Below are 16,911 nucleotides of genomic sequence, written 5' to 3' on the forward strand. Positions count from 1 at the left end.
GTGAGAAAAAATAAAAATAAAAACATAATATGATGCTTGCAATCCTATATAAGTCTCTGTACATTTCCATTACATTGGGCTCTGCCATTCATCAGCCCAAATCCCTCCTCCCCCTCCTGTTTGTCTGTCCTCTCTGCTGGCATGTTACCAGGCAAGATACAGTCTCAGATGCCGTGCCTCCTTTTTTGATTGGCTGGCTGCACAGCAAGAGGCGTGGCTTTCTGAGCCGTATTTAAACATTGTTGCGGGCCAGACTGCGGCGATTGGCAGCTGGTTAGAGCAAGGACGGAGGTGTTGACGCTAGAAGTTTCCAGAGATTCTTTGCAGACAATAACCATCCGATTTGTAATCTAAAACCTCGGGAAAACGAAGCTGGACGCGTTTACATTCGCATAAATTGTAAGTATTATTGAAAATGTGTGTTTTTGTCGTAGTTCTTTTTTTTTTTTTTTGCTAATTTGACTAGCAAAACAGCAGCAAGTTCATAGTTGCTGAGTATATAAGACTTCGTTTATGCAAACTTTCGCATTTGCCTAAATACCTGTTTAGACATTAAGAACATTGCTTCAAATGTATGATATTCTTTTGTTTTATTGTAGTATGTTGTTGATTTAGGGTTTTAACATATCCCTTCTTTGTCCCCTCCCCCTTTTCTCTCATGGACAAAACAGACCCTTTAGCAGCTGTTGAATACTGCAACCATGCCAGAAGTCTTTGCACCCACAGACATGGGCAGCTCCCCTCCGTCCCCAGTGGACAGCAGTCCGAGGAGACTCTCCTGGGGCAAGCTGGTCCACAGGTTAACAGATTTCAACGCAAACAGCAGCAGTATCACGTCAGGGTCCAACAATGGCAGCAGAAGTGACCTCTCAGAATCTGGTGAGCAATCCTCATATCAGATGGTGCTTTTATCTGTGTGCACGTTTCAGGTTTTAACCCTCTGCACCTGTTCTCCAGGCTCTGATACCTCCAGTGACCTGTGTCCGTACAACGACGACCTGTTCTTTGACCCACTGGAGGAAACCATCCTGAAGGAAGTGGTGGACCTCATTGCATCGAGCCTCAGAGAAGCCAAAGACTCGGATTGTGCTCTGAGGTGCACCAAACTGCTCATCCCTGAGAAGCTGCTGGAGCACATCGGACAGGAGCTCCTCCATCTGGCTGCCAGCGAGCCCTGCGGATTGAGAGGGGCTCTCATTGACCTTTGTGTGGAGCAAGGGGACGTTTGTGAGAGCATGGCGCAGCTTTCGGTAGACCCCTGCCTCGTCCCCACTTTTCAGCTGACTTTGGTGTTGAGGCTGGAGTCGGGTGGCCTGTGGCCAAAAATCCAAGGACTTTTTAGCTCCAGATCTACTTCCACTCCAGCAGTCCGGCAAGCACTCAAACTTGGTACTGGTTTCCGCGTGATCAAAAAGAAACTGTACTGTTCTGAAGACCTGCTCATTGAGGAATGCTAAGAAATGACAGACTCATTAAAAAAATAATAATACGAGCTTACAATGAAAGCTCAAAGAAGGGCCTTTTTAAGATTATGCCTCCAGAAGTATAAAGACGCACTTTGTTCTGATGTAGCCTTTTGTTCCTGCTGTAAAGTAGCTGAAGTTTCTGGTACTTGGATGTCTTCGTGCAGCACTTGCTCAAAACTGTAACCATAAAATAGATTTGGGACATCAGCATTTGAACTATATAAATGCATCTACGTTTCTACTGAAACAAAGAAAAGGCAGCTAGCTGTATTGTGTTAAGCATTGAAGACGAATTGTACCGCAACTCATGAAATGTACATATTTCCGAAGTTTGAGAAGATTTGAGCTAAAGCTTGCAAACGTGTAAGCCTCCACTTGGATATCGTCAGTTTTTTGTTTTTCTTTTTTATCTTTGGACCTATCCTTCTTTGAATTTTATTTGATATATAAACATTCATACCATTTCACTGTTTTGTATGTTCATTATTGCAAATAAATTATTTTGGTTTTTTTTAAAGACTGGTTTTAATTTTTTATAGCTTCTCTGCCATTTTACATGAACTGAAAAGTGAAAAAGACAACTTTTGAGAATTGTGCCGTAATTGTAACCTTGAAAAAGGCATTAAGATCACATCAATGATCAATACTATTTCTGTTTAATTACATTTTATCTACAACTAAGTGGTAATATTTTCTAAATCTGCACCCAGAAACGACTCTTTAACAAAAAAAAAGCTCCAGTTGGACACTTAACTTAAAAAGCAGCCTTTTAAAAGCTGTTTTGATAATTTTAAAGAAAATTCTGCTTTAATGCAGTTTTTTTTAAGGCCTATTTCTGAGTTTTTTTTTTGTCTGTTTCATGTGACTCCCTTTCTCAGAAGGTATTTCCTATGGCTAGGCCACAGTTAAGAATATTGTACCTAATTTGTCTTGCATGGATAAATAAAAGTTAGCTTGGTAAGGTGAAAGGCTGCCATGCAGGAATCCAGGGTTTGATCAACAATCCTACTGGGGGCAGTTGCCATATCAATGGCGAGCAATTAACATCACCCAGTGAAGGCCTTTGGGCAATACCCTTAACGCTACTGCCTACCAGCATGAATGTGTGTGAATGATCCCAGTGATGGTCAGAGGGACCGTAGGTGCAAACTGGCAGCCACGCCTCTACCATCACCAAGTATGAAGAGTGAATGGATAGTGGACACAATGAAAGCACTTTGAGCGTCTGGAAAAGCGGAGATAAATCCAATCCATTATTTATATTATTAAATAATTTAAAAAGAGCATAGAACTTAAAATAATTTAAAAATCTACTTGAAGCTAAAAAAAATGTTGCATTTTGCTTAATACTTAAATCCTATTAAGGGGATATGTGATCTTAATAAACTTCATACGACTTTTAAGACAAAAATGGTGCTTGTAACCCTTATGCTATCCTAGGCACTTTAACTTTGGGAGTTGGGAACCTTTTTTCTTCAATGACTTGTGATCTTCACTGGTGTCCACGGATTACATGAAATCTTTCCACCTTTAACCACCTTTGTCATGGTAGGAATAACACTTCAATGTAAGGGCGGGGTCATCTAAGATAGCACAAGGGTTAAATGTAAAACTCAATATTTTAGTTTTAGAGTCACTGATTAGAAACTTAAAGGTAATACGTTCAGTCAATTTTTCTTTGTGAGTTTAAAATGTTTACATTTTAGCAAAGTTTTACAAAACAAAACAGATTTTATATTTAAAAGAACATTTCACTGTTAGGGTGACAGTGAAATGTGAAATTTTTTAGGGTGCTTCACTTAACTCCACTTAATGCGGGATCAATGCAAATGTAAATGTAAATGCAAGTTTTACCAAGATTTTGAAACTTTTAAGATAGTTTCATTTAAACAAATAAGACAAAAATGTTCAATAAAAGAGTAAAAAGAAAAAAAACGAGCTGCAGGAATAAAAAAAAAAAAAAGGAACAGCTGAGCATATTTATAGTGAAAGAATGTGACGGCGTGCTTGCTACCCAGCACATGTTGCACGCCTCCTCCCAAAATGTGAACGTGCACACTGCCATGTGTTGGGTTCCCGGCCTCAGCCTCTCTGCACACTGCGTGCCAAATGTGCTGACTGAGCTTTTGTCCCGGCTTGAGTGCTTGTTCTGTTCACAGCAATGAGCCACATTCAACACGTTCAAGCGTTTATTTTACACAAGTCAACAGTCATGGTGGAAAACATCATTGTGTTTTTGAGCTTGGTAAATCTATTCATCAGAGAGAACTTTCAGCTGAGATGAGATCTATCTGTCATTACGCACCAAAGCCACTCCCTGCTGTTGTCCCACTTGGTGGGTAGGTACGTCTCACCTTCCTGGTGTCTAGTGTGACGTGAAGTTACACTATTAAAGGAAGCAAAGTGAGGTTTTTTTTATGTCTATGTCACAAACACTGGGGGAAAAGACACATCTCACATGTTCAAGTAAGCAACAAAGCCAAGACATGAGTGATCAATATTCCTGCATAGTTAGAAAATGCATTTAGAGTCAGGCGAGATGGTTTTTCTCTGCTGGTCTAACTGCATGAATATATGGATGAAGCGGTTGATGTGTTCTGTCTTAACAGAACTGCTACATCAGTGTTATCTGCATGGCTAAGTATATTTAAAACGTCATTATGGGTTTGCATGGGTTTTCTGCAAATACATCAAGGAGTCTTTTTATTCTCATGGTAAAACTGATGCTTGCAGATTATCAATACCCACATCCTGCAAAGAAATGGCTTTTTCAAATTTTATTTTATAACAAAGTCTATTTCATAGTTTGTTATTTTGGGAAAAAATCTGTAGAGATGGAGGATTGCGTTGCTTGTTTCTTGGTTGGTGGTCTTCAGCCTCTGTTTTGTTAAAGCTGATGCACTTACTGCAAATGTTTACCTTTTCTGATTATTTTACAAACCTGAAGGGGGAAAAAAGACATTGTTTGAATGAAATAAAATAAAATTGTGCAAGAAAAATCGTCTTATCTTCGGTCTTGCAAACTAAAAAAATCATAATGAGAAGTTTTTTAATAGGAAACAGAAAACATGTCTAATTGACTAGAATTGTTTTCTTAAAATGAGAATTCTTGCCATTTTTCCTTCCACCATTTGGCAAATTATTTAGCTGTTTTAAAGAAAAATGTCAAGGTGTAAAGATGTAATGACTTCTTTGTAATGGGTGTGTTTTTGCGGTGTGTAACTGTGTTGTGTAGAACTTGCCGTCAGTGCATGGAGGCTGAGATCTCAGACAGCTTGGCACAGCTTGGGGTTCGAGCCCTCTGCGCTCTTTGGTAAAGCTCAGTGTCACCAAAATAGCGCGCTCTGTATAGCATACTTTCTTCTGCAATAAAAACAGTTCATGAAAATATATGTTAGAAATACCCTGATGAGAGATTGACTCTAAAATGAGCAAATTTGCTGTCTGATGGAGGTGTGTGTGTGGGGGGGCATGACATGGCATACTCTGTTGTTTCTCCTTCCAGCAGTTGTTGCGGAGGTTTCCTATGAATTCATCCTCCACTGTCCGCTCCAGGTTTTTCAGATTCGCACCACTAAACTCTTTGGGAAACTGGTCTCCCACATAGTATGGCACCTTGAGGTTCTCGGTTAATCTCTTGTGTGTGTACCCCGCCGACCTGAGATAAGACAATGTGTACAGATGAGACTGAACACTGTGATAACAGTTCTGCAACCTCCTATCTCTGTAACGTGACTCGCTGCCCACAGTTGGACTAGAAATGAACTCAGAATTAACAAGTAGATCAGTCAGAAACTTGAAACAATCACAGGGAAGATTGGTGCTTATTTAGAACTAATGTTTCATATCGGTTTATCTCTTAATCTACCCAAACACAGTCTCTATTATATTATCAATTGCATAAAAAATAACGCAGCTGGCCATAAACTTAAGTTGCATGTTGAGGTTTATGTAATGTGATGATAATCTCTTTTCTCCAGAACAACCGTTTATTGTGTTATTTGCTGGACGCTCACAACTTTACTCACGGCCTAAAGCTGAGGCTGTAGGAGGGGTTGCTGACCATTATCTGAGTCAGAGCTGACACAATGACCAGGATGAGGATGGGCATAACCTGAACAAACAGTGCAAGACCTCCCTGCCAAAGAAAGCAACATGTAAACAAAACAAAATAATCAAGCAAAAATCTCAGCTGGTGAATATTCACATGTGCTGCACCCTGCTGGTCAAAAGACAAACTGCATCCACTGCACTTGCAACTCACATCTCGGGGTCGCTCTCTTCTCTCCCGCCTTTGACTGCGCATTCGTCCGTTAGTGTACACGTGAGCATTACCTGGATCGTTATAGAATCATCTCACAGATAAATCATAACTCACAGTGGGTTGTGCACACACTTTATCACACTCACTTGAGGGAAAACCTCCTCCAAAAAACATGTTGAAGAGGTCCTCGGGTGAAATGTCAGGCTCAAAGTTTCCACTTCCTGGGCCATTGGTGGTAGGAAATTTCCCCTCTTCTCCACACTGGTTGTACTGCCGTCTTTTTTCAGTGTTACTCAGGACAGCAAAGGCATTCCCGATAGCTGTGGGAAGTTAAAAACCAAGGTGTCATTGTCAGGATCCACACCTACTTCCCTTCAGTTGGAACATCTATCATCATTTTACCTTTAAATGCCTCCGTCGCTCCTGGGGCGTAGTTTTTATCTGGGTGAAATCTCAGAGCAAGTTTTCTGTAGGATCTCTTGAGCTCGTCCTCTGTAGCATCTTTCTGGACCCCGAGAATCTCATAAAAGTCTCTGCATCGTTTTATCCTGGAAGCGAGAGAAATAATATGGTATGTCAAGCTTTGAATGGTGTTTAAAAGCAGTCAAAATATGTTACTTACCTCCTCACTGCATTCAGCTGATCTTCTGTGTAGGCTTGTGAGGCTCCTGCAGGCTTTTCTTCGGGTCTGGCATCTTCAGCAGAGCTCCGCCTACATCGAGGATCTGAGTCCTCTCTGAGATCTGAGTGGTTGGCTTGTCTGGGACTAAATCCATTCTTTGCTATCAAATCCAACAGTGCTGATTTGAAAAAAAAAATGAAAAAAAGAGATTACTAATTTAGAATAGGGTCCACAAGTGAGAAAAATTTGCAAAGACGGTTAAAAAGGTTGTAATCAATTGTTGTTTTTGCTTGGTTTGGCTTCCAGATTGCAATACTTATAGAAATTCAGATATTTTCATCCTCAAGTTTTCACATGTTAAAAATACAATCAGTCTTAAACATTTCCCTGCTAAAATATCAGTATCTGAAAAATATTCATTATCCCCGGAGCAAGCCGAAAGCGTACAACACAGAACAAAACACAATCCCAGAACTGACACCCAAATCCAGACAAGCACAGGAGGAAGATTCATATTTTAAAAACCTCTTTGTACTCCAGTTATGAGCTTACAATGTATTTAAAATTTCATAGGGTTTGATGGTGGGAACAGCATGAAATCTCTAACAGACGAACGTCTAATTGTAATTTTAAGAATGTAAAATATAAATTAATATGTATAAACTTTATTCTATATATTTTGTTTGATGTATTTACAAGCTTTTTTATGCTAGACTGGCAATAACACACCAGTGTATGAGCATGCAGATTTTCACTGGTGAAACATTGCATGCAAACATCAATACTTGAGCAAAAATCCATTTAACAATACCATTCCAAAGGAAAAACAAGCATAAAGATTATTGTCTACAGCTTTATTTTATCTGATACAGAGCATTTTATTGATTTTTCTGTGAGTGTACACAGCTAAATTAGTGTCTCTTACATGATGTGTTTCATTAATTGGCTTTGACAGCACACAGAGGTCAGTTTTTATTGTATTTGTGTGCTAATTTTTCTCTGTTTTTAAGCTGTGTAGTGTGTGTGTTTTTCAATGAAGAAGATAGAGTTTTGGGGCTTAGGATAACCCTTCATCTTGTTGTTGGCTCATTAAAATATTTATCTTTCCATATGAAATGGCCTAAAAAATGAAGTCCATGTATAATTCAATGAATGCGCTTCGTTTACAATGCAGGAAAGCCCTAAAACTGAGCCAGCTAGCTGGCATGCTATCAGAGGCCCTGCCAAAGTGCGCAGCTCCTCTGGGATGCAGGTGATGCTGCGGGTGATGATGATGATGATGATGATGCTGCAGCCGCAGTCTGCTTTTCCTGCAGCGCGGTTATTTCAACTTACTTTTGGCTGTCTTGGTCGGGAAGAGTCTCTGAGCCTTTTCCAGGTACTTCTGCGCTTTTTCTGGCTGCTGGCTTTTTAACGCCGCCGCCGCGATGTCAATGCAGCGCTCCGCTTCATCCCTATTGACTTCCATCGCAGCATAGAGCTGCAACTGACTCGGGAGTTATCAGTCGATGCTGATCCGTCAATCTGAAAGGTTTAAAAGTATCTGAGAGTACGACTTTCTGTTTAGAAGCTCCTTTCCCTTTTCTTTGGAAGCAGCGTTGCCCCGACGGCACAACATGACCACGGCATCCCCGGATAATGCCCCCTGTCTACGCTAGATGGCAGTAAATATGCTGTTTTGGATATAGTGTTCAATTCAGTTATTTCTAAAGCGCCATTTTATCACCTGATGTGTCTGAAAATGCAACATATAGTTAATTTTTAACAAAAAAAAAAAACGAGTATTAAGTCTAAGCTATACTAACCAGCATTGTCACAATTAAATAATTTAAAAAATATATTTTAGCCAAAATGATCTCAATTCAACAAAATTGTCCTGTCCTGTTCGTAAGAGAATAATAGTCTATGTAGGTGCCTGACAGAACACACCTAAATTCAAAGCCAGAAATCATTACACTGAGAAATAAAAACTGAATGAAAGAATAGAAAGAAACCTCCTGAAAATCCAGATTCAATAAAAGTGGCTGTCTAGTTCCACCAGTTACTTGTGTGTGACAAAGCAAATACATTGAAATTAACAAAAAATGCTGCAATAAAGCAAATAACTTAAAGGACAATAAAGGAAAGTTTAAAAAACTTTAGAAGAAAACACAGAAATTCAAACATCTGTAATTAGTAAAAAAAAAAAAAAAAAAAAAGGAAGTAGTAACTGCAGCAATAAGAGACAAGTTTGACAAGAGTCAAATCACTGGAACATGTGTTAAAAGACAAAGAGACAGGTAAGAAACAGACAAGGAGAAAACATGGCCACACATTAAAATTTATTTTAGGACAAAACAGATAGGCCAGTTCCTGCATAAAACTGAGAGAAAACAGACAAGGTCAAAAACACTGGGACATCTGCTATAATGTTGAAGTTAAAACTTTGTGCATGATTGCTGTTCCGTCTATTAAAGACCCACTTCGATAAAAATAGTGTTTTTGGTGTTTTTAACATGTTCTAGTTTTATTTTTCTTATAATAGAAGACATTTTTAAAGAAAATTGAGCTCCAAATTACATTTCCAAGTATTTCTTTATTCAAATTGTGAATCTGGAGCAGGTGAAAAATGCTGCTTGAAAAATTTTGTATTTGTGATGTCGAAAATACGCTGGGCAGCCCACTAGTTCCCTGTTTGGAGCTCTCGGCAAAAGTTGCGTTGCATCAACAGCCACGTCGACGACTCAGAGGAATTAATTTTCAATAAACTACTGCCGATCTGCAGAAACTATGTTCCAGAAAACGACACAAGTTTTTATTTTGGCTAAAAACTTCATAGACATAATTAAAAGACCACTGGGAACGCTTTTACAACAGATTAAAAGATGATTGAATTGGGTCTGTAACCCTTGTGCTATCCAAGGCACTTTAACATTGGGAGTTGGGTCATCTAGACCCACTAGACAGTGCGCTGAACCTTTTTTCTTCAATGATTTGTGATCTTCACTGGTGTCCATGGATTACATGAAATCTTTCCACCTTTATCCACCTTTGTCATGGTAGGGAGAACACGTCAATGGAAGGGTGGGGTCATCTAAGATAGCACAAGGGCTAAAGAGTTTGTTACATATGGAGTGTAAAGTCCAATTCCAATCATTCCTTGATCTATTGTGTTCCCAGTGGTCTTTTAATAAGGATAATGCAATCTTTAGTCAAATTCCCAAAAATCGGTTTCATTTTCCATGACATACTCATCAGAAATTTGGCTCTGAGTTGTGGGCTGGTCTGTTGGCATGGAAGTAACCCTCTGGTGATATCCCATCATTTATCTGTTAACACTCTCTCCCGCTACTTTCCACCTCCTCACAAAACCAGCCTAACAGTAGTGATGCAACAAAACATGCCAAGCAATATTGGAGCTGCACGGTTTTGAACCACACGCCTGCTCAAACGAGAAAAACAAAGACGTGCATTGATCTATTTGTATGCAAGTGGATGCATCACAACTGAGAGCTTTCTCAAATGGAGTATTTGTATCTTGCTTCTTATCCATCATGATTTGAATAAAGGAATACTTAGAAACACAGTTTTACGCTCAAATTATTTTATGTATGTCCTCCTTCATGATAAAACTGTAACAAGAACATGTTAAAAACACCAAAACTCTATGTTTTTTAAAATAAGTTGAAAAAGAAAAAAAGAAGATCATGTGTTACAATTTAACCCTTTTAATTTTAAACTCTTTTATGATATTACTTTTTTTAAAGCAAACTTAAAGTTCAGAACAGAAAAAAATACTGATTAAATTTGCATGTAATTTAAAAAAATAAAAAATAGACTTCAAATACATATAAAATCAAGTTTGGCTGTCATCAGAAAAGCTGAAACCCTGAACCTAAATGTGTTTTTCATAACAGAATGAACCACTTTTTCTGTGGGTGGGGGATTCTCTATGGATTTAAGGAACTATTCAAGTTCCGCTGTTCGTTTTGCATTGCCCTGCTGGCACGCAGTATTCCACGAGTGTGTGATCAAATTTGCACATTTATTTTTTGATCTGATTCTAACCAACACATATTTATGTATAACAACTACTTCCTAAGAGAGCCACATCTGTCTGGCAGAGAGAACACAAGGTGAACAGCAGATGAAAAACCAGCCAATCAGAGCCAGAGTTTCAGGAGGCATCCGAGCGCTGATTGGTCAGACTCGTCTCGAGCTCAGTTTTTCATTGATGCGTACGCTGCACTGCTAACCATCGATGCCCATTTCTAGGTTACTGTAATTTTAGGTCAAAACACCGGCATCGTCTTCGTTGAGGAGCCAGAATCTTTTTAAAACCTCGACTTTGGTGAGCAATTTACAAATCTTTTGTTTCCTCCACCGAGTCGTTATGCAACGCAACGAATGTCGGTTAAACATCCTTGTTTTAACATCCTTTTTTTCCATCATTTTTGACGCCCTAGCTAACTAGCATTCGCCGGGCTAGACCACCATATAATAACTGGCTGCGCGCGGGGCCTTTTTTCTAGAAATGGACTGATTTTTCTTTCTTTTATTTTTGTTTTTAAGCATCTCCTGAGCCTGTTCCACAGACACAATGACGGAGGCGGATGCATTGGAGCTAAAGCAGCACAATTCGAGCAACGGGGATGTTTGTTCAGAGCAGACCAGAGAAGACGTGTTTGACAACGCTTACAAGGAGAAAGAGGGCCCCAAACCTCGCAGGATGATCGTGTGGAGAAATGTCATTCTGATGACTCTGTTGCACATAGGAGCCACGTACGGGATCCTCCTCATCCCCTCAGTTTCCCCGCTGACCTTGCTTTGGTGTAAGTGGAAAAATACAAAACAGGCGCGCGCCTGAAACACGCGCTGTCTTTGAGAGGAAATCGAATCAACAGTTACATCAGGCTCGCTTTTGTGGAGTGGGCGTGATCCTTCTAGACTTCTCTGAGGGCTTTCTCATAGATCACTAGTAGAGGGTTTGATGTTACATCACCCAAACTGATCTTTATTCTGTGCACCATGCACACAGGAGAGCAAACAGATATATGATGATGCACAAGTTATGTAAAAAGACAAAACGATCATTTTTGAATAATTGCACGTTTTTTTTTATAAAATTTTGTGCAGTCTTAGATGTGACAGTTACTTCATTTTTTACCTAGTTAGTTCACATTTCATAACATTGTATTATTATTTCTTGCTGATGGTTGGACTCATTTCTGTCCACAGCTGTGCTTTGTTTTTTCATAAGTGCTCTGGGAATCACGGCGGGGGCTCACCGCCTGTGGAGTCACAGATCCTACAAGGCTTCCTTACCCCTGAGGATCTTTCTGGGTTTTGCAAACTCCATGGCATTTCAGGTATGCAAAGACGATGAGTCAAACAGATTCAATAAAAGAAATTGTGACAATAATGCAAAAATCCATTCAAAATTGCATCTACATTTCCTAATATGCTTTATAATATGACACAATGGAAATAAAGGATGTTTTTGTTACAGGATTGCTTTATTTGAAGTGATGACTAACTAACCATGAAAGTAAAAGTTTTGACTTGCAGGCCCCGTTTGTCATTACGCTTGGCACAGTTTGCTGTAGTTCTCTTTGCCTGAAATAGCGCAGACAGGAAGTGAATTCGTTGACAGGCCTGAATGAAGCGCAATCTCGTCTGAAGAGCTTGTCTTCCCTTCCACCTGCAGAATGACATTTTTGAATGGGCTCGAGACCACAGAGTTCACCACAAATACTCAGAGACAGACGCCGACCCCCACAACGCCAAACGGGGCTTCTTCTTTGCCCACATTGGCTGGCTGCTGGTGCGCAAACATCCAGATGTCATAGAAAAAGGCAGGAAGCTGGAGCTCAGAGACTTGCTGTCTGACAAAGTGGTAATGTTTCAGAGGAGGTAAGAAGCTCATTTCCTTTAAATTCTGAATTTTTAACCTAGTTTTGTGAAGATTGACATAAACTGAGTTGAAGCTTGCAGGAAGGTGTGCCAGTGTTTTAAACAGTGAACAATGAAAGGTCAAAGGAAGAAAAAACACTTAAACCTAATAGCACAGCGTCTCCAGTTCAGCTCATATTAGTCATTCTGGTTCAACAAGGTCATATGCGTGTTCAGACTAACATAGGTGGGACTCATTGACAAGTGTTACATGAAAAGGAACGTTGCAGGAAGAACATTTTCTCATGTGGAAAGCAGATTTTTATGACACACTAAATTCCTATTTCTATCCATTGCTGTTCTCTGTCGCCTCAACAGGTATTATAAGCTCTCCGTGCTGCTCGTGTGCTTCTTCATTCCGATGTTCGTACCGTGGTACCTGTGGGGGGAGTCCCTGTGGGCGGCGTACTTCGTCCCAGTCCTGCTGAGGTACACCATGGTGCTCAACGCCACTTGGCTGGTCAACAGCGCAGCCCACATGTGGGGAAACAAGCCCTACGACCAGAACATCAACCCCCGAGAGAACAAGTTTGTCACTTTCAGCGCCATAGGTATGAAGAACAAACGCAACCTCCAACTTTGATAGAACAGAATGTACGATTTTATTTGTCTGCCATGTTCATTTATTTATAGGCAAACACATCAAAGCTTCTGGTAAATTTGAATATGATAATAATCCAGTTTGACCTACAACTGCGTAGCACAGAACGACGGATGGATGTGAAATAAGTCAACCTCGTATTTGGAAATACTTGGGATGCTTTAACAAGATAAAATTCTCAAACTTCAAGGTTATTAGAATGAACAAGGAAGGAAACTTGAGAATAGCTCGAGGTAACACGCCTGCGTGTTGGTGCAGGTTTATCCACAGAACTCCTGGAGTTATCTGAGCGTGTCCGTTGGAATAGCGGTGATCTCACATTTACATAAAGAATTATCTCAGTGGAATCAGCCACACGAGCCAAAACATGACCAGTTTGAATGTGGAGCAGGTGCCGCACACAAAGTGCAGGGAATGTGTCCGATTTTTGAAACCTTAGGAGTCCGGGGCCTTTTTGTGAGTTTGATCTGAATATTTTTAATTACAACAATACTATATTACACAATCATTCTAAAACAATCGGGATTCTATATTCAATTTTTTTTAATTCTGAGTAGTAAACTTTGTCATTTTTTTACTCACAAATTCCCACCAAACTGTTTAAGGTTTCATGACAAAGTTGAAAAATGTAGGGACAAAAAAGAAATATATAAATCCAAAAACAAAACTATGTATAAAATGTTAAAAAAAAAAAAAAAAAAAAAAACAGACAAACCTCCACTAAACAATCTTCCAGGATATTTTTCATTCATCGCATCGCATTTCAAAATTTCAAAACTAAAACTTTAATTTGAAACCTTCGTGTTAAATTTTAAATGAAACTATACTAATATTAAAAGTTATAGAGTCTGCGTCACTCTTACTTTATTGCTGCCAATTGATGTGATTGCCAAACCCAGTTCAGAGACTATTAAAGGTTAAGCAGGAAAAGGTTTTATAATAAGCCGACTAGTCAAAAATTTAGTTGAAATATAGTTCAGCCCATTGAAACATGAATAACTTGTGTTAAGTAGGATTTTCTAAACTATTTTCATTGAGAATCTTGCCTTTTCTGCTAAACCTTCCTGTCATTTTATATTTTAAATTGTGGGTTGTTGTTTTTTTTTTTGGGGGGGGGGTTCTATTACAAAATGTATTGTTTTGTCGCCGTTTAATCCATAGTTCCATGAAAAACTGTAGCACAAGCTTTGCAGTTGGTTTCAGATGAACCTCTTTCTCTTCCGTTGTTTGCCTACTTTAAGGTTGATGGTTCCTGCCTAGTTACTCTACATGCAGCCGTTTGTTTGCATATGTTGGATCTGCTTGTCTTTTCCTTGTGTGTTTGTTGTTTGGTAAAACACAAATGCAGTTTGTGTTCTAGAAAAAAAATTAAAGGAAAATAAAGCAATTCAATATTTTATGCAACCAGTTCAGGTGGGAAAAAAATTCACCGTCCTCCTGTTTGCATGTCTGTTAATGAGCTTGTATCGTCACTAGCAAAGCGGCGAGTCTAACCTGGAGGCAGTTATTTTTCCAAGTTTGTGTGGGGACGTGCGGAGGTTAAAAAAAATGAGGCGCTTTCGGCTTCAGGGGTGCGTGGAGTGCAGCATATATCCTACAGGGAGCTGGTTAGGAGCTGGATGAAGGTAAGTGCAGGGGGGAGGCAGACGGGGCGGAGCCTGCATGTGGGGAGAGGCTTGGAGGCGGACTAGCAATGTGTTCAGTTACAAGACAGTAAGTCCACGACAGCTGTATGAGCAGGCTTTATGAGGCACACCAGTCATATGAACAGATATGTTGATGTTCCATTGACTGTTTTTTCCCCCCGTTTCCTGTGCCTCACAGGTGAGGGATATCACAACTATCACCACACCTTCCCCTACGACTATGCCACCAGCGAGTTTGGCTGCCAGCTGAACCTCACGACATGCTTCATCGACCTCATGTGCTTCCTGGGCCTGGCCAAGGACTGCAAGCGGGTGTCCCGCGAGTTGGTCCTGGCTCGCGTTCAGCGCACCGGAGACGGGAGCCACCGCAGTGGCTAGGATTACAGACGAGATGCGAGGTCCAAGTCAGAACAACCAAGAGAAATAAATAGTCCTTCGACAGCTATGAGTTTATTCATCTGAGGATACCAAGCAGCTTCACGAAGGCCTTGACCACATTTTGCTTGTTTTGGGGTTTCTTTGTAGCTGTAACTAAACAAATTGTTCAAGATATATATACATATAAAAAAAAAACATGCTCTGCTAAGCTCTTGACTTTGATGTGCACCGTTCATCCAGGCCAAGGTCTTGCATGTATGTTTCAGGTTTGAAGTAGATGTATTTTGATAGTCAGCTTTGTTCCTTGCTGTTTTGCCACTTTGGTGTGCATTTTCCATGCAAGATTGGTCATGTAGCCCATCACTTTTTTAAAGTATTACTCAGTCCTTAACAATAGACAACACGTAGTGAAGGACTGATGTAGACTACCCACGTTTTCAGCAAAGAGGATGGACTACTGCCTTTATTACAGTTTACATCGAGTTTTTAATACTTTAAAAAACAAGAAGGTGTACTTTAAGCACCTGAGCATTGGAAAAAGAAATAGATCTGTACATTTATTCTCTTTTTTTTCCAAAAGTTGTTGGCTTTACTGAAATAGCACATGACTGAAAAGTGAGAGATGCCAGACCTTTTTCTCTTTTTTCTCTTTCATGACTTGTTTTCTGCAACAAATATGGTGAAAAGTCAAAGCGTTTTTCTCTAACTGTTGCTTAATAAACAAAGTTACCAGATTTAAACTGTTAGATCTGAATTTGCTAAATTTCATTGGACTTGATGGGGTTTTTTAACAAAAGGTGCCAAAATTGTTTGAAGCTTGAAGTTATAGAAAATGTCATTATTGCCTCTACATTTCACACCATTTTGGCTTTTCTTGAATTTTTATATCACCAGTGGGTTTTTTCTTCCCAACAGTTTCCCTCCCTCTATAATTTTTTCTACCAATAACTCCAGTTGAGGCCATGTTGGGCAAAACACACAACATGCCACCCATGCATGGTGATGTACTGTAGTGGGTGTAGTGAGTGAATTGTAGCAGAGCTGCATTTGTTTTTTCTTTTAGCTTTTGGGTCATCAGAGCTGTTGCCGTGGTGATTTCCTAGACAGGGTCTGGCTTCCCCTTTGATATCGTCCAAAGGTGAATCTCCTTTTGAAATTTCATGAGCATCAGTGTTCCTGTTTGTGTGTGTGTTTATTTTCTGGTTTGTGGAATGCTTTTTTTTTAAAATGTATTTATTTTTTTGTTTTTCTGAAATAAATTGTTTGATCGTAATACTCCAGAATACCAAACTGTGGCAGACAACCTTGCATATTTGTGTAAAATAAGATCAGATTTGTTGGATCAGGATATGACGTAACGCCTTATGACTTGCATTCCTTCACAGTTTAAGCCGAGTGCCACAAAGCAATTCTGAGCTAGTAAAAATTTGAATTTTGTGGAAAAAAGAAAGAAATACCTGCCAATTTTTTTGCCTAATGGAATCCAAAGTTGGATAAAAGAAGAACTACGAGCCAAGAAAGCAGCACCATAATCTGTGTAGGATTTATAAAGCCAGGGGTCAAAGGGTTTTCGGTCTGAATGTTTTGAATTTCAATTGTGTCCTATTCTCAAATAAAATTCACAATATTTTTAGTATACCTGCAATTCTATCAGCGCCTGTTCCTCTTTATTTCTGCCATCAGTCGGTGTCTAAAATATGTCGAAATCATCTTGTTTTTTCCCAAAAAAAGGTCTTTCACATTTTTCTTTGAGTTGAATGTAAAATATTCTGAGCCTAGCCTCATGCAGTATTAGCTTTTCTAATTTTCTCAAGAACTGATTCCTGCATTTAAACAGTTTCAAACTTTTGAAGCAGCTGCTTTCTAAACATTTTATGCAGCTTTTTTGATATAGTGACTAACATTTAAATGTTATTTCATGAGGATTGGAACTCCCAAATTTAGTAAATGTATCATCAAATCAAAATTTGATCAGTCTTTCTACGTTTCGACGTGACACATTC

At 39.4% G+C, this 16,911-nt stretch overlaps 3 protein-coding genes across 4 annotated transcripts; 2 read left to right on the forward strand and 1 right to left on the reverse strand.

The window, feature by feature from the left end:
• The first annotated feature begins 249 nt into the window (after nucleotides 1-249).
• Nucleotides 250-1,983, forward strand: ddit4 (DNA damage inducible transcript 4). Its single transcript, XM_004080423.4, has 3 exons — nucleotides 250-399; nucleotides 672-879; nucleotides 958-1,983. The coding sequence occupies exons 2-3, from the start codon at nucleotides 702-704 to the stop codon at nucleotides 1,455-1,457; spliced, it is 678 nt and encodes a 225-aa protein (XP_004080471.1). The 5' UTR covers nucleotides 250-399; nucleotides 672-701; the 3' UTR covers nucleotides 1,458-1,983.
• Nucleotides 1,984-3,637: 1,654 nt separating this feature from the next.
• Nucleotides 3,638-8,100, reverse strand: dnajb12 (DnaJ heat shock protein family (Hsp40) member B12). Of its 2 annotated transcripts, none has more exons than XM_011488238.3 (9): nucleotides 7,688-8,100; nucleotides 6,353-6,530; nucleotides 6,133-6,278; nucleotides 5,877-6,050; nucleotides 5,731-5,801; nucleotides 5,495-5,604; nucleotides 4,952-5,124; nucleotides 4,709-4,829; nucleotides 3,638-3,852 (listed from the first exon to the last, which is right to left on the reverse strand). In XM_011488238.3, exons 1-8 carry the CDS (start codon nucleotides 7,818-7,820, stop codon nucleotides 4,711-4,713), a joined length of 1,104 nt encoding a protein of 367 aa, XP_011486540.1. In that variant the 5' UTR covers nucleotides 7,821-8,100; the 3' UTR covers nucleotides 3,638-3,852; nucleotides 4,709-4,710. The 2 variants fall into 2 exon arrangements, with proteins under 2 accessions (XP_011486540.1, XP_004080472.1); XM_004080424.4 differs by having other exon boundaries at nucleotides 3,638-4,407; nucleotides 7,688-8,097.
• A 2,445-nt stretch (nucleotides 8,101-10,545) lies between these two features.
• LOC101160599 (acyl-CoA desaturase) lies at nucleotides 10,546-16,558 on the forward strand. The gene is made up of 6 exons (XM_004080425.4): nucleotides 10,546-10,682; nucleotides 10,904-11,163; nucleotides 11,570-11,700; nucleotides 12,039-12,244; nucleotides 12,602-12,834; nucleotides 14,709-16,558. Exons 2-6 carry the CDS (start codon nucleotides 10,932-10,934, stop codon nucleotides 14,906-14,908), a joined length of 1,002 nt encoding a protein of 333 aa, XP_004080473.1. The 5' UTR covers nucleotides 10,546-10,682; nucleotides 10,904-10,931; the 3' UTR covers nucleotides 14,909-16,558.
• Nucleotides 16,559-16,911: the final 353 nt, after the last annotated feature.

This window comes from Oryzias latipes, chromosome 19 (assembly GCF_002234675.1).
Source record: "Oryzias latipes chromosome 19, ASM223467v1".
NCBI lineage: Eukaryota > Metazoa > Chordata > Actinopteri > Beloniformes > Adrianichthyidae > Oryzias > Oryzias latipes.

Coding starts and splice junctions, on each gene's coding strand:
- LOC101160599 (XM_004080425.4), top strand. CDS start 10,932: ATGACGGAGGCGGATGCATTGGAGCTAAAGCAGCACAATTCGAGCAAC. Junction 11,164..11,569: donor CCCGCTGACCTTGCTTTGGT/GTAAGTGGAAAA, acceptor TTCTGTCCACAG/CTGTGCTTTGTTTTTTCATA. Junction 11,701..12,038: donor CAAACTCCATGGCATTTCAG/GTATGCAAAGAC, acceptor TTCCACCTGCAG/AATGACATTTTTGAATGGGC.
- ddit4 (XM_004080423.4), top strand. CDS start 702: ATGCCAGAAGTCTTTGCACCCACAGACATGGGCAGCTCCCCTCCGTCC. Junction 880..957: donor AAGTGACCTCTCAGAATCTG/GTGAGCAATCCT, acceptor CCTGTTCTCCAG/GCTCTGATACCTCCAGTGAC.
- dnajb12 (XM_011488238.3), bottom strand. CDS start 7,820: ATGGAAGTCAATAGGGATGAAGCGGAGCGCTGCATTGACATCGCGGCG. Junction 6,279..6,352: donor CAGCTGAATGCAGTGAGGAG/GTAAGTAACATA, acceptor TCTCGCTTCCAG/GATAAAACGATGCAGAGACT. Junction 5,125..5,494: donor TACAGCCTCAGCTTTAGGCC/GTGAGTAAAGTT, acceptor GTCTTATCTCAG/GTCGGCGGGGTACACACACA.